Source organism: Cataglyphis hispanica, chromosome 1, assembly GCF_021464435.1.
Source record: "Cataglyphis hispanica isolate Lineage 1 chromosome 1, ULB_Chis1_1.0, whole genome shotgun sequence".
Classification (NCBI taxonomy): Eukaryota; Metazoa; Arthropoda; class Insecta; order Hymenoptera; family Formicidae; genus Cataglyphis; species Cataglyphis hispanica.
In genome coordinates, this window is record NC_065954.1 from 1975427 (window position 1) to 1993365 (window position 17939).

Here is a 17939-nt window from a genome sequence, read left to right on the forward strand (position 1 = left end):
CATAAAATTATGTATTGAATTTTAACAATTGTTTAAAGTAATTATATATTTCAAAATTTTCTGAATGTTTAAATATAATTATATTTTTGCAAATATAATTGCATTTTCATGAATAAATGTAATATTGATTTTATAAGAAAACAGGAAGATCAATCTTTAATATTTGTGCTAAATTTTTTCTAAATTAAAAAAAAACAACCATCTATATTTTAACCAAAAATTGATAGCAAGTTAAAAACTCTGTTCTATAAGAAATCCATGACAGGTAGTCGTTAAATTGTCAGCAGTATCCAGGAGTAAGGCAGAGGTCGGTTAATGGGTGGCGTTCGTTCGAGCAAAGTGCAAAATGCGCGCCACCCGACTATGCCGAGTGTTTACCTACTCTAAGAGAGGACTTAGGATATAGGCAGTGGGTAGGGTAAAATCAATGCGCGAGTTAGACGATGGCGAGCCAGAAGAGAACGACAGTGTAAAGATATGAGAGAGACGAGATAATGTCGATGAAGCTACAAGGGTGAGAGGATGGACGGCCGGTGAGAAAACGTGCCATGAAGCGAGAAAGGGTGAGAGAAAAAAAGAAAGAAAGAAAAAGACATATGGTGGAAAAGAGAAGAGGCAAGAAAGAGGCTGTCAAGTCGGAGGGTAAGAGATGAGAAAAGAGAAATGAAAAGAGTAAGAGAAGCAAGAGGATGAAGCGAGAAAGTACACCATTAGAAAGGGCTGCGTCTAGTGGTGTAGGTTGTAGATTGTACGGCGTGAGGTAGGATGAGAGATTGATAGGCGGGTAGAGTAGGGTAGGTAGGTAGGTAGATAGGTAGCTTGGTAGGTAGGTTGGTAGGTAACGGGAAGGGACCGAGCGGAGTGAGAGAGTGGTGCAAGAGGCGCGGAGCAGAAGGGCGCAGGATCGTCGTCGAATAGTACGTCCATCGTTGTCCTTGTCGTCGAAGGGATGGTCTCGACGCTTTGTGAAAGGGAACGGAAAGTGTGGAGGGCCAAGCGGTCCTGGAGGTAGCGGCGGCTCTCTCTCTTTCTGTTTCGTTCTCTCGTTCTGAAGGTTGTCGTTCTGACACACTGCTCTATATTCTGTCGTCCAACGCACACCAGCATCCTATCCTCTTCTCTTTCCCCTTCCTCCGCTTCACCCACCATCCTTGCACGAGTTCATCACCGGCGGTGTCGCCGCTGCTGCTGCTGCGATTCACCCTCTCCGTGCGGTGGTAATCGCCGATGCATACGCTCGTAATGCCTCCCGGCTACCCGGGAAACGTTGTTTCTGTTTCGTTAGCGTGAGTGGATCGGTACTTTGAGCGACTTTACGGCCGACATTACAAACCGGCAATAGGAGTCACTATCTCAATGAGAAATGTTTGACGATAATTGCGAAATTGTTATTGCGTGCAGTGTGATTTCGATAATGAAATATTAAGTAGAACAATTTTACTATTTTACGTTTTTGCAATTTTACAAAATTGGTATGCATAGAGCGAAGCAAATGTGTGAAAACATAAAGCAGAAAAATCGTTCTATTTAATATTTAATTCATAAAATCATTAATGAACACATTGACGATTTTGTATGCAATATATATGAAATATTTTTTCAAATTGCAAGAGATCATGTTGTCATTTTGCGCATGCTAATTCGATTTGATCAGCCAGATTAATAACGAGAGATAATGCATATCTTGCATGGAAAAATATTTCGGTGACAAATAATTAATACCTTAAAATAATTTCGTCATTCAATAGAAGTTTAGTCAAACAGGCTTTTGAATATTTTCTTGAACGTTTCGAGACCTCTTCCAAGATTCGATCTATCTATATAATTCTCTTCAGCACGTTCTCCATTGACAACTAGAGAAGACGTAGCTAGATAGAACGCTATGGGCACTGGGAATGGATGTCTCTCTCCTTATTGGGTCAACCGGTATATGCACATCGACGCTTAAGAGGCCGCAGATATCGAGGCAGCCTTCGTTCCTCGAATCACAAGGGCTTACGGTTCCCAGATAAACACTTTACCGACGGTTTTCAATGTGCTCGTATATCGATTTCAACGTCTTGTCGCCTTCGACAACGTTGTCCAACTAACAGAAACTAACAATGGATAAATTCGATCCTCGAATTACTCGAAGATGTGAATTCGATGGTAACGAGATAACTACAATGGGTGTCTTGAAATTCATTCATTATTATCGCTGCATTAATTACGCGGTATTACGTCGAATATTTAATTAGCGCATTGATTGCTGCGTTACGCATATATAATAACCGTGTTTGCTCTCAAGATCGAAATGTACAATATTAATCGCATATTTGTGAACCATTCAACAATGGATCTATAGTAATAAAATTGTTCAAATAAACTCTGTCTAAATATATACTTCTTTTTTTAAGATGTAGAAAAAAATTTGATAGATATAATAGTAGAGTGATTACGCAACAAGAAAAATGCGAATAGAAAGAAGAAAAAGATTTGCTTTAGTTTTATTTATAATTTAAAGATTCTATTAAATTACTTAATTAAATTTATCAAAACGTGCAAGTGAGATAAATAGAAGGGCTATTAAAATTCATAGATAACGCAAATAAAAGCATTTGCAATAAATGTGTATATATATATATATATATATATATATATATATATATATATATATATATAGTGTATATATAAAATATTTTTATCAACTTTCCTATTCTAGACTGAGTTTTATTAACGCAGTGGCAATATTATCTGAGGCACTCGAGATTTTATAAAGATTTTTATAAAATATAATATTATTTGCTTTTTAATTTCACAACAAGAAAGAGTAAAGCAATGAGCATTATTAAGAATTTTACTTCAGTTTATACATTCTCTTTTATTTTATAAACGGAAGCAGAGATATCTTTATATCTTTTAGTTTAGTATTTTATATTTTTTTTCTGTTGATCTATAACAATTAAGTTAAATTGTCGTGAAATAAATCGCGAGCATGGAATAGACCGTAAACAATTTGCAGTAAAGTCAAAAATGACATCTTCTTCGATCTATTCACTACAACGCTTTCCCATCGCATAATGCTTCTCTTTCCTGCATGTTACAACGATAGCTCGACTAGAAACCATCGCATAATCCCAGCTATATATCCGACATCTTCATAAGCTATCCTATATTATCCTCTCTCCTGTATCATATCTGTACCATATTAGCCTTTATTTTTCGGATACCCGATTGCAAACTCATGAAGAAAGCCAGGCAACTTCGGTGGTATCACGACAGCTGTTGCTTTATCCGTAATACTCCGAACAGGAAGGAGGCAATTTACCTTACATGCGCTAGGATCTATCTCAAGCTGTACAAGAGATCGTATCTGGCGATACATATGGCTGTCTCTTATGTCTTGTACTGCTGGCCTTTTCTGGCAAGTCTTTTACAAAAAAAAAAGAAAAAAATTATATTTATATATTTTATATACACGCACGCATTACACACATGATTTAAATATATAAAATCTCAGGCGACATAATTATGTTCAAAAAGGAAATAAATCTGAAATTTTATATGTAATTGTTACCCGCTAACTCTAGCGCAACAATGTTAATTATTTAATTATTCTAGTTTAAATCTTTGTTAAAAGTTGCTACTATACGGCAAAACTATGCAATATATTTTTTTGAAACAAATTATATTAACGATGCGTCTTAAACAATGTCTAATGCCGAGGATCGTAGCGAATTAGTATAACGACCTTGTCTCGCATTCGCAAAAAGATGGAGATCATAACTACTTGTTGGTTTGCCGGCTTCGAGGTTGGTTTGTATTATTCTATACTATATGCTACGTGTAACAATGACTATAAACAAATAAATAAATAAATAAATAAATAAATAAATATATATATATATATAAAAGTGTTCCACGGAAAGTAGCTACCTTCTTTTATCTTTTAAATTAAAAGAGATAGACCATAACAAATATATATCAAATTAAATGATTCAAATTGAACTTTATTATGAGCATAGAGTAATTTACTTACAAAAGTTATTTGCGTTAACGAATAGAGAGATATAGTTTTTTTATAACAATGTAGATATTTCGACATAGTAAAAATTGTAACGCTGTTTGAAACAAATACATCAAATGATTTAATGTAAATATTTTATAAATTATACAGATTTTATCGACTTAAAATATCTAGCGGACAATATCTATTTTTGAGCTTGCAATATGGCCAACTTCTGACTCGTACGTTAGAGATTGATGTATATCATGTGATCATAAAATCAAATGATCTCGAGCCGCGATATTTTAAACTAAACCTTGTAAAATATTTACATTTAATCATACATCATTGTATTTGTTTCAAAATATTCATTGTTATAAAAATATTATGCATACTTGTGCGTTTGTTAAGACAAATAGCTTTTATAGTTCAGTTTGAACCATTTAATTTAATATATCATATATTTGTAATGGTCTATCTCTTTAAAGGTAAAAGGGGATGGCCACTCTTTTGATAGAATACTCTATATATATATACATACATACATACACTGAAACAAACATATAAAGAAAAATAATTTACGTCAAGTATGATCTACACTCTATAATCTGCATTCGCCTCCTTATTTATTTCTAAAAGTTTGCTTGTATAAAACTTCCAGAGATATTAATATTTCACTTGTGAGGTAGCTTGCAAAAGCAAGAAACACTTAAGAATTCGTGCGCGAAAAGATTGTTCAAAGCAAGTCCCAGGAAAACGGGGTCGCCCGGCGATAACTTTGATCGCTTAATTATTCACGTAGCGACAGAGATCACGCAGCAATAACAAGAACAGGTAGACGAGTCAAAGGCTGCTAGCTAGTCATTTACACGAGACTGCATTCAGAAATCAGGTTATGGGAAATTTTCGTTCTCAACTGCGTACACAGTTGCGCGCAAACAATCTCGTTTCTGCCGCACTGGGTCTGCATTAGAGAAATTTGGGGGCCAAGAGCTTTGGAAATGTACTCGGGATCTTTCTCATTTAATCGGTCAATTAATAATTAATAACTAAATAGACGCGGTAATATTATAAACTTTATATCTTCGAACAAATTATTTAATGGATCAAATATTTTAGTCGTACTTTAGTACTAAAAACAAAATTGGATGAAGATGCTAGGATAATCACAGAAATTATAATTAAAATTTTTGCAAAAAAATTATTAATATCTATTGTTATAGTTTCTATAATAATCGGTGCGAATTAACGCACTTTAAGAAAAAACATAAAGCCTCTTTCCCGCACAGGTATTTATTTCTGAAAAACTTATCCTATGTGATTGTATTAGATTCAGTGCATATATTGCGCGTATAGAATAAACAAAAGTGTTATATAGATTATTACTTCACAGATACGTCAGTTAAACTAAAAAGTGACGAGATGCGTTAGGGGGTGGTTGTTTGTAACTAAATATGCTTTGTGACAAGGAGAGCGACTAGTCTTGAGATAAGAGCCACTTATTCATTTGTCGGAGATTGTTGGACAGGTAATTAGTGGAGCAACGCGTCGCCCGTGGGCCTAATTATAAAAGGGATTTCTCTCGGCCCCTGTCGACTTCGATCTCGCGAGATCTGCCTCCCTGCTTGCTTTTCTTAAATTTTGCATAAACTCGCGTCGGAATGAGGGAAAAGTGGAAGATTTATGAAATACTCAGGGGATATTCTTGCAAGGTCAGAGACGCACAAAACACTGTAACGTAAAACCAGAAATCGTTAATTAAGATATAACGGAAAGGACAATAAAATATAACGGAAGAGTAAATTAGAATAATTACATAATTGCGAAAACTCATAAAGGGCCATGATTCAAGTTGTTGTAATTTATACAAAATTGTATAAATATTTAATAAAAAGAGTGTTGAAATCTGATTAAAACATATTGTATCGGAGAATAAAAATGTAAAATATATTTCTAGTAAAACCTTGTAAAACCCACGATTAATAAAAAATTGATGAAAACAATAACTCATCAGTAACAAAATTTATGAAAATATTTGAAAATATTCTTAGCTTCTTATGATTTCTATTCCTAATAAAAAATGCAATATTATAATATGTAGCTTTGCTGGATTTAAAAAGTTATTAAAAAACTGATCGCCGTATAATACTCTGTTCATATGCATTCTTTAACTTATGTTCAGTTTAAAGGAAATAAGAAAGAAAAAGAAGGGGAGAGGAAGGAGAGAACATAGAGATAGATGGAAATTCAACGCGGCAGGTGTACCTACAGCTGTGAGCGATTATGATGTATCGATCGTGATGTATCGTGTGACCAAGCATGAGATCCGGGCTTTACGTTCGTATCACATCGACCTCTACAAGAAACTCATGTCTGCAGCTATGCTCATATATATATATATATATATATATATATGTATTATATATTATCTGCATCACTAGCGTCTTGGCTTCAATCACTTTCGCATTTACATGAGATTGATTACGCCACTTTGATCATTCGCAGCCCAAAGCTCGAAATGTAGATACGTTCGGCTGCATGCAGTTTAATGGAAACGCAAGTGACTGATAGCGCGGTTCGCTGTATCGAGACTTCAAAGCAACAATTTAGTTGCAGGACATCCAAGGACCCAAGGATGGGATTGTTTTCGATATACAAGCGAGATTACTGATTTCTACAACCTGTCATGCTCAGAAAGCTCGTTTGAAGCGATAAATGGAGATTAAGTACAAATAGTTTCTGCAATTCTGGCAAATTGGCGTTTATAGGCGGTAACAAACGTTTTCTCGTGATGAAGGAAATTAAAGAGAAACAATAATAGAGAATTCCGAATTGCATAAAATGAACATATGCATATGAAAAGTCTCAAGTCCAATCATTCTGCGCCATACAATTCTCATATTCACTAAGAAGAACGACTAACGTTTTCAATTTTCGAGATCCCAGTCAACGATCTCTGAGATAATCCATTCCACAAAATATTTGCATTCCTCGCGGGAAAAATCCGCATATCAAAAACCGTGCGCGCTGTAAGAATTTACATCTTTTGAAGATTGACGCTTGGCCTATCGAGCCTCCTAGAACACACGCAAACACACACACTGTTGAGAAATTCAAATTCTAATACCATCTCGCGGAATCCACTTATGTCGACGAAATGTTTCATTCATCGCCACAGCGTGTGGGGCGGCATCGCGGCTTGAAAAGTCAAATTTATCTGGGTCATAGAATATTCAGATTTTTGCACGTCTGAACGCTTTCGCATCGGGCATGGGGTCGTCCTTGAAATTTAATGCCTGCGTCAGAGAATTCCTCTCATAAGGAAGAACGTGCTTTTCATCTTTATCGTTTCGAATAACTCTCGCAATGTCGCGAATAAACTTTAACTTTCACGTCGACGTGTGCGGAAGTTGGACGTCGATCTCGCGCTATTTCTGCTCTAGCCGCTCGTATATTTATTCTGGCGACCATATTTTGACGTGCGGAGACTTTTTCATCTTCGCTGGTCGCGACGTATACTTATCTCGTGCGCTTAGTTCTCGGTAAATACGGTAAACCGAATCGCTCGAGCAAAAATAGAAAAAGAGCTTCGCCAAAAAGTTTCAGGGGCGCTTTGCCGGTGCCCGCATATCCCGCTCTTAACGGAGAAGATACAATCTTTGCTTTCGTACTCCACTTATGACATCAAACCATCGCTCGAAAACTTTTCACAAGACCGTAAATATGTATTTTGTCGCCATTATAAATATCCTCGTCATACCAAGTATCTGCCAATACAATGCGCGAAATCACGCACGCGATTATTTGTTTTAATTAATTATGCGTATTTTCTGAGAGAGAGAGAGAGAGAGAAAAACACGTCTTATAATTTTTTTTATTATTCGACATCACTTGAGACTCGTATACGAGACGGCATAGTACATAGAGGTGGCACACTCGATTATCCCGACAGACAAACCCTGGCGCGATACCAGGCTAAATTGCGAAAAGTGGGCCGGCCACACGGGCCGAGCATAAATCACCATTAAACGGACCGAAGTGAATTTCGACGTTATGGATAGCCGTGATTTAAATAAAACGGATCGGTGCACGGGATCGTGGTCTTGTACGGGTTTGTGTAGTCCAAAGTCCCGAAAATCCGAGCCGTGTCCCTCCGCACCGTCACCACCCGACCGAAATGATGAAGATGCTGCGGCTCTAACCGCGTCTCCCGGGAGTTTCTGCTTTTATGACGGATTATAAATCATTTCGGGGATTCGTCCGGCGACCGCCAGTCTCTTACCCTCGGGATCATAGTCGCAACTTTTGACGAGCAAATTTACGTGCACTTTCCAGATAATGTATCGCCCGCGCAAAGTTAATTCCTAACGAATTGGCGCTACAATATGATGATATCTCTCGAGGAAGCCGTCGTTGGATTTTGCGAGCTTCGGTAATCAGCTGTCTTACGAGAATAATAGAATTTACTGATCTCTATAATTTTCAAGCGTATCTTTTTAAAAAATAAGCGTATAATTTATTATGTAAAATTGTAGTCTAAGAGAATTTGCATAAAATTTTACATATTTATATATGTACAGTTATATTATATAATAATTTATATAATTTATGTCAAAAAAGATTTTTTTTTAATATCCCAATATAGAAAAAATATGGATATAAATTAAAAAGTTAAAATTAATATTAATCTCTCGCATATGGTATTAATATGGTATTATTAATATTAATAATATAGCCTTGGCTGATATTTTAGCTATGAGGGCCAAACGGACATCGAATTATTAATCCACCGACGGCTTTTATCAAAACGTACACGCACAAACATTAACCAATCTATACTAATGTATTATATATATGCACACGCTAGTGCACTGTATAAACGAACAAGTATAGGTTCAAATATTGTGGTCATCATGCGAGTCTTTATAGCTACATGACCTAAATTGATTTTCTGTATTAAAAGACCAGTTAGTAATAGAAAATCATTCCTACTAACATTATCTAAATTGTGAAATGCTTAACGAGTTATGCTAGATAAAGTATTGTCTCTGAAAAAAAAACAAAAAAATAAAGAGATAAAATATTTAGATAGTTCCATATATTATCAATTTTTCAGAAATAAAACGTTATAACATACGTATATAAAAAAATACAAAATAGATTAGCGCATACTATAATATTTATTTATTTACATTTTTGCATAGTTTACAAAAATTTTATAAGCTCTTGTGAACGATGTATTAGATTAATGATTATTTTTGCATTAAATAAAATTGAAAACAAAAAATATCTGATTTTATCAATAATTCTATGTCACGGTTTTCTCCATTACAGTAACAGTACCCATCTGTGAAATATTTTTGACAAATCCTTGTTCATTCGAATGGTATTGTGCGCAAACAATAATCCTGGATAACACGATTTTTTATCTCCGTGTTAAATCGCTACGACTTGTCAAACTCGATCGGTCGTCATTCAGTAAAATCACAATTTTTTTATTCGGCCCATAATGAGGGCACTAATAATTACACAGCAAAAAACGTGCGCATCTTGTCACGCTCCGAATTTCGACCATGATAAAACACAATAGTCGGATTGTAATTATCAGATAGGCTAATATTGCGATATACGCGAAACCTCGGGGACAAAATTAAATTTTGGTGTGGAATCAATGCAGTTTTGTTATCTGTAATGTAATTTCAATAGCCCTGTGTCACCGCCATGCTTCATTTCGCTCGTGTACGTATAAAGAGCGTACAATTTCGAATAGATCCAAAGAATATAAATTCTAAACAGAAGGCAAATCTCACAGCGAAAATGTTTCCTTCAATTAATACTTGTGCATGCTCGTAGGAGAAATGGCGCGGTTGCAAGTTCGAGAATCGATATCAACGTTATAGGCGGCGTCTCCGCTCCGTTGCGGCGCAATACGCGCAATGTAAAAATCTCGATATCCGACAGCCGTGGTGCTCAACCGGTGACAGTAAAACGCCGAGCCGAAACGCGCGTTAAACGAACACGTTGCAAGCGTAATCCCCGGCGAAACATTCTGAAATTTTAACAAAGACTGACTTCTGCCCTCTCTTCGACGTTTTTCCGTCCGCGATGCTTTCTGGGGCATCGATCGCAGATTACTTCGTCGAAACTTTGAAACCGATTACGCGAAGCTAGAGAATATTTTGTGAACGCGGAAAATTCAAAGCTATTTCATCAACAATGATGTATTAACTGTTCCCGGGAAAATATTTCACTAGAGTAGATATACTGTCTATTCCCAATGGTCGCAAAGAATAATTATATAAATCCTGCAAATGTATTGTTAAAAGCGTACGACGTTAATTAAACCTCATTATGGGCCGAATAAAAAAATTGTGATTTTACTGAATGACGACCGATCGAGTTTGACAAGTCGTAGCGATTTAACGGAGATAAAAAATTGTGTTATCCAGGATTATTGTTTGCGCACAATACCATTCGAATGAACAAGGATTTGTCAAAAATATTTCACAGATGGGTATTGTTACAGTAATGAGGAAAACCGTGACATAGAATTTGATAAATATAATATTGACTAGGAAAATATTTTGTTCTATATTTAAATATTTGTTTAGATTTAGAAACTTGATAAATTAATCGATTATAGTTTTTTTCTCATTTATCTCAACAATCTACATTATATTATCGTAATCATGAAAATATCTATATTTTACTATATTTTTAGTATTAATATCTAGTGACAATTCGCATTTGAACAATTCATGTGCGTCATTTCATTGACAAATGCTTCATTGACAATCGATATTCAAATTGACTTTAGTATCGATCAAACATAAGTGATTTTAATGCTTTATTAATCTTCAAGCCAGATATGCGTGGAATAAAATCACCGTGTATTCAATGCAGTATGATAAAATAATATATTTTTCAATCATAAAAAAGTTCAAATGTGTGATACAAATCAATAATCATGTTATGCGATATAAAAATTCCAAATTAAAAATCTATAAATCACAAAGCAGTAATTAACTCTGTTTATTTATTCAAAGATTCGACATCCTCGCGTTTAAAAAGTTTTGTTAAAAGGTTAATTGTTTAAAATATTAAAGAGCGGAAAAGAAATCGTATAAATGATGCATTGCTCGTTAAAACAGAACATGGTGCGTTTTGAAGAGCAATCTCTTTTGGCAGAATTCTCGGAGAGCTCTAGTAATTGAGAAACAGCCATCGGCCACCATAAAGCGTAACGTAGAAAAATACGCAGTGCCTGGGGCAGTTTCGCAGGGGAGGCTTTTTCCCGTTCGTCCGAAAATAACTCACGATCGGTCGGCGATCGGTAAAAGGGATGGTGAGGAGAAAATCCAAAAGCCTTCTCTGAAATCTAACCCCTCCGAGAAGATATCTTACGCGAGACCGGCGATAAATCGAATGACTTATTACCGCGGGCCGTGTAATCTCGGAGAAATCACGAAGAAATGTGCGAGCTACACCGTCGAAAATAGATACGTCGCCGGCCGCGGACCGGATTCAACGGCTACCAAAACCACGACGATGAATTTTACATCAGCATCAAGCTGAAGCTAATAGATTCTCGATCGAAATTATATCGGGACATATAACGGAGAGTGGAAAAGGAAAGGAAAGGCCCATCGTTCTCCACTTACCGCACTCTGATTGATTTACGACTGACATAACGTAACCAGGGTGAGTGAAGCAATCACCGATCAATACAGATCGCAATAAACTGATAATGAAAAAATAATGCGGAAAAAATTTTCTGATTATTTGATAAAAATGAGGATCGCTGATAAAAGTAGGCAAGATGTAGAATTACGAATTAGTTACATTACGATAGTATCATAGTTCTATTTTCACTTGATGTGGATGCAAGGAAGTTATGACGTCCAATTGATAGCGTTACTCGGTGATAAAATATTTTATACGTAAAATATATTGCCAGAGAATAATGATCGAGAAGATGTACACATATCTCCCGTAAAAATTTGTCGAAGCGCTTAATGCTTCAGATCGTCTATACCGGAAAGATTTTATCGCTTTGCCGGACGACCTTTAACACATGAGCGATGATGGCAAAGGGTTATTAATGTTCCGACTCCGTCTCAACGAACCAATAAATTTCAAGTTTAAATCCAACGGTTTAACTTTACTGTTGCTGTTGAACGATCACACAAGTTCAATCGTCGCATGATATTTCGCGCTAAAATGTTTATCGCGGAACTTTGGTATTTCTGTTGACTTATAACTCTGCATATTTTCCCATCCAAGTAAAATCACGTTTAATCTTCTAACTCTGTGCTCATTTCAGGTGTACGTTGATCACGGATTGGAGTCAGAAAAAAAATTCCAATGTTAAAAATTTCTAATGTTAAAAAATATATTGCTTCTTGAAATATATATCTACATATATACCACTTTTTTCGTTTTCCTTTTCCTTTGACTATCATAAAAAATAATTTGAGTGCATATATAAATTTTTCAAAACTATAAGAAGAGCACTTTCAAAAAATGTTCAAATCTGGAGTTAATTAGAGAGAAAGATACTGAATTCCTCTTTTGCCAAATTATTTGATTTTTACTTCACAATTTTAGCTAGAGTTTTATAGCACGACAAAAAAATCTCGTCAACTTTCTCGAAACACGCGACAAGTTCAATTCCCAATAGTCTAAATCCGTTACCGCGGAGATTAACGTGTCGTAGAGTCTGAGGGGAAGCCAACATCGGCCATGTCGAAACTTCGCTGTCCGCGACACACACGTCGATGTTTTTCCGAGGCAGTTCCTCAAATCGTGCGATTTAATTCCGAACGAGTCGTACCGCGCATGGCTGCAAAACTTCGTTGACTGAACAAAATGCAGTTTTGTCGCGGTCGAGTGCCGATGCATCGTGATGGCAGGTCGCATCCAGTATACCGCAGTTGTGGTGATTCTATTATACGTTGCACTGTTGCCGAACGCGTCGCCCGTAATTATGATTGACGAACCGATTTATTATACGCATACGCGGTGGCACTTTGAACGTAATCAGTCACGCGTAAATTATATAAAGGTGAGCCCATATCTTCCATATATACATAAACGCGCAGGTATAACAAATATGGAACGTAATTGTTACGAGCTACATATCTAGGTTAGTATATGACAGCAGGTTCACTGTTGCTATTATCTCAAAAGTAATTTTTTACAGTTATTATATTCAACACGCGATTAATTTTATCAATGTGAACGCTATTGATGATTTCCTACCGCATTTAACGTGCTGATCGTTTAGAAATGTCTGTAGCAAAGACGATGTTGGAATATAGTCGTGGGAGCATTCATTAAATTATGTATTCGTCTAAAGTTATTTTCGGAATTTCTATATCAGAGAGGACAGAGAGAATAAGAGAATAGCCCGACGAAATGACACGGCTGAATAAAAGTCGCGATATGCAAAAATCGACTTTTAATCCTTGAATATTAATAGATGAGAATATATCATATAGTATATATTCATTTTTATTTCACACAATGTACATATTACTAATATATAAAAATTTTAACTATAATTACGACAATTATTTTCTTTCTATTCTTATGAATTAAGTTAATTAATTATGGAATTATACAAATATATATGTATATGTATAGATAATAAAAGCATCCAAAACTAAAACATATTTCCTAATTAAGCTATAGCCTCAATTTTTTTACCAAAAAACATAATCATTGTTATATTAATCAAATTGAATTTAACAAGTCAAAATTAAGTACAAGATTACATCAAATTTTAGAGCAAATCATTATTAAAGTAATCCTATTTGAGTGCATTAATGATCAAATGTTTTACAGGTACATCGAGCGCTATTATATTTAATATCATATGGCTATAATATTTAATATTGCAGTATTTATAAGTGAGTAAGTTGAACCATATTATTTAATATAATATATTTATTAGCTGACAGATGTGTGGAACGTCTTTTGTATATAATTCGAATTATTAGAAGTTTTATTCGTCCTAGTATCCTAATAGAAAAAATATCGTTTGCAGAAATATTATTTGTGCCTTTTTATTCTTGAAAGGACGGCGTGCAATAAAGAAAATCATAACGAGTAATGTCGCGTAAACACAATGTCACCGTAAAATATCGGAAATTCGTGTCCCGGCAAACTTACCTTGAGGTAGGACGGTGAGCAAGAGGACTATTTGGAGACCGGCAGCGACCGTATTATAAAACTTTATTCGCAACTGCGGTAGATCTCTTGTCTGGTGCGCCATGGCAGATGAATTTTGCAGGCCCAAAGTCGAGGCTCGACACCGACTCGCCGATGTTCTTTCACCCGGTCCCGACGTGCCCCGTCGTGACACCGTAATGCACTGCACAATTTTGCGTGTTCACTTCTACATGCAGCGGCCACTACGCTCTGATATCGCCCGAGAGCGCTTTGTCGTCCGCTGCGTCACTGATTATCATCATCGTGCAGATCTCGCGAGTCGAGTTCAATTCCGCGCGAATCATCTGCTAATCGATACTCGATGCCCTCGCTAACGCACCTCCCGACTTGGCCGTCATAACCAAGCGTTCTTCCGCGCTTCTTCAGTTGTGCGTATTCGCGAGGTCTCGGTCGTTGATAGGTGGCGGCGTTTTATCGTTCGTAGAGAAAACGCGCTACGTTCGCGCGAAGATGCTCCTCAGCGTTTCGAGCATTCTCGCGAGAAATCCTGAAAATAATGATTTCGCAAGTATGTATATGTGCGCGCGCGCGCGCGCGTGTGTGTGTGTGTGTGTGTGGCTACATATATATAAATGTGTATGTAAATAATTTCTTCGCGCCCTTGTTTTCTATCGCGCGCGGCGTCGTTTCGCGGCATGCGTTCGCATTATCACGTGTAAATTCGACGAGATTGCTTTCATCCCTTTTATCTATAAAATTGTGCATAATTTTTAAGATTTATTTACTTTATTTCAAGCTAAAGATTCGCGGCTTTCTTCGTTGCAATAGAACTTTTCTGTATATATACATCTATATCTAAAATATCATTCCTGAAATTTACATTACCACTGGAACTTTATATGAAATAATTGAAGATACAATAATATTTTAAGGTGTATTATTTTGTCAAAAAATTCTGAAATCTTGTTATAATTATTTAAGAGAAATCTGAGATTTTTGATTAATCATAATAAATTTCTATATCAAAATTTCAATAAAATAACTTTCACACCATTTTTAAACTATAAATTCAAATTAAAAATTGTGCACAAAATCTGTATTACACAAATTTACGCAGAGATTATTCTCCACAAAATAGTAATGTAAGACACTCATTTCAATAATACTGTCATTTATCGCGATATTTTTGTACATAACAATTACAGTCGTTACGCGAGCATCCACGATTTGGACGATTTGCAAGCTGGGAGGGCTTGATTTATTATTTCTCTATCAGCAAGAAAAGATTTTTTTGTATTATCTTTGGAAAAATGTGCCACGACTGACAATGAGCACGATCGGTTTCGCCAAGCCCCGTTATCATAAATTTTCCATCCTCCTGGTGAGACCGAATGAATTATTAATATAATTGAAAAAGTCGCATATATGCAGACTCATAAATCGATCTCTGCAAATTAAATTCGAAATAGGTTGCAATAATTAATATTATTACACGAGAAAATTGAGAAGAGCATAATTATATTTAATATCGTACATATTGATTTTAAAGAGAATTTGTAAAATTATTCTTATATAATATGAAATTTTATATAACAGAAAGTATCAGATATATTATCAAATCCTATTAGATAGATAGTAATAAAATATTCGTCTTGAAGCAGAAAAGGAAATAATTAGAAAAAAGTAAAAATTAATAATTTTATCGCTGTCTTGTAATTTTTGAAAATACAATACACGAGAATGTGCTTTTGTTATCGCACATTTATCTTCACGTGCACCGAATTATATCAAATAGAAATGTTCCGTACTTTGTAAGAAAAATATGCGATTTAATTAGCTGCAACCCTTTCCAACCAACCAACCAGCCATTGATCACGAGTCCAGCATTACGATGACCTATTTATCGGATTCACGGAGGAGTATGCATTAAATGGCACGCCATTACCGCGGTTTCTGCCTATATCGACATAGGTAGCAATTTTTTCCATTGTCTCGCACGCCACGAAGAAGCAACAATGGCGCGAGTTTTAATCTCACTAGAAATGCGTATGCGGAGTTTTGACGCTGCGACATAGTCGATACGAACATACCTATGACTATATCCGGTATTTTTTCACGCGGTATCGTTTGTCAATTACGCGTACGTCACAGGCTTGCCTTTTGGCGTGCATTAGGGTGGGCATGCTATCATCTCGAAAAAGATCTCGGCTGGAAGGAAAACTGAGGGCTCGTGCCGTTTACAGGTGTCCGTGGCGACTACGCGCCCTCGCTACACCAAATCCTCCTGCTCTCCCCCACGCGGCGGCGTCCATCGTTACGAGTACTCACCCCGTTCTCGACCGGCACCGGGGCTCACTTTATTACTCGCTCACACCCACCTCGACGATTCGATTGGAATTTCCGGCCGCGAGAGCGAAACAGCATATAGAGGCACGCGCGATATACTCACGCGCGCGAATCCGTAAAAAAAGATTTCTCCCGATACCAAAATTCGCGGAAAAAGAGTCCATATCCGCGAATAATGTCGCGATACTCCGGATGCTTGTGAGATGATTGTGTGAGGGTAACAACTATTCGTCGCACCCGGCAATGTCGGCGAACGTTCGACGGAAGAACGACGCTTTCAACTGTAGCACCGCAAACGACGCCGCGATACCTTTCGCTTGATTGGCTTGACGAACCGCGAGCACGCTGCCGCGATTTTCGACCTACGTGTACTCTCTTTCTTTGACTCTCGTGAGTTCGAGAGGGGTGCGGGTGTGCTATCGTGACTCTTGGCAGCACCACGGACCTGCGTTCGCGGCCTGGCCGGTGATCGTCTTCCTCGTCTCACTACAGTACACCGCGCGTTCCATCCTCCCGCGGAGCAGCACCGCCACCTCCGCCTCCTTCGCTGCCTCCTACTTCACCGGAGCGCAACACGGTGTTGCCCGGTATCTAGGCAACTTTGCGGAGCGTGGCTGCTCCCTCTGCCAGCAGCCCGTTCCACGTAGGCAACGAATTCACCGCTGTCGCGCGTTCTTTTCTCTTCTTCTTCTTCTTCCGTTAACTGCTCTCTTTTCGCACCCTCTCGTCGCACTTGTTTTCTTCTCTTCTCAACAGGAATCACGCGTTCGCACGAATGTGCATTCTCGTGTATCTGCGTTCATCATCGTCGTCCTTTCTATCCTATTGGAGCTATCTCTTCTTTCTCTGCACAATCCCATTCGTCTCCGTCCTCGCGTCCTTCTTGTGCCGCTTCGTTTATCCGTAATTATTTTCGTCTTTTGGCGAAGTCATTCCTCTTGTATGAACGGTCCTATCTCGCATCGCGCGCATCGGCTTCGACACGAGCGCAATAATCCGAACGACGATCAAAACGATTGTGGCGACGAACACGATAACGAAGATGACGTGTAGAGACGCGTAGCTTTCCGTACAGGCCGCACGCACAGGATGTACGCCGCGAAGTCCGCCCGAACGTGGCAACTCGCGCTAGACTGAGACAAGGGCTGGCAAGAGGAAAACGAGGAAGATCAGAGAAATAGGAATGGAGAGAAAGAGGTGGCAAAAGATAAGGGGTGATAAAGAGAGAAAGAAAGAGAAACAGACAGAGAGAGAGAGAGAGAGAGAGAGAGAGAGAGAGGGGGATTGGACACGCGGAGATGGAGAGAACCGCCTCTTGTCCCTGCGAACGGGTGCCCGAACCGGAAACCGAAACCCCTGAAAAAGGAAGCGGTCGGGGTCGTGTACGAGCTACCGGTCGAGCTCTCGCGACTCGCAGCTACGGCCGCGATATAAG

General features: G+C 37.5%; 1 protein-coding gene across 5 annotated transcripts in view; it reads right to left on the reverse strand.

The window, feature by feature from the left end:
* The window catches only part of LOC126854677 (neuronal acetylcholine receptor subunit alpha-7-like), a 210262-nt gene extending 192323 nt beyond the window's left edge, over positions 1-17939 (reverse strand). For 3 of the 5 annotated variants that reach the window (XM_050602894.1, XM_050602049.1, XM_050605413.1), the window contains exons 1-2: positions 16950-17939; positions 14159-14705 (exon numbers count right to left, since the gene is read on the reverse strand). In XM_050602894.1, the coding sequence (XP_050458851.1) occupies positions 14159-14261 (103 nt within the window). In that variant the 5' untranslated portion in view covers positions 14262-14705; positions 16950-17939. Of the gene's footprint in view, positions 1-14158; positions 14706-15966; positions 15993-16870 lie in introns of those variants that run through there. The other 2 variants (XM_050603727.1, XM_050604563.1) reach the window with 2 other exon arrangements.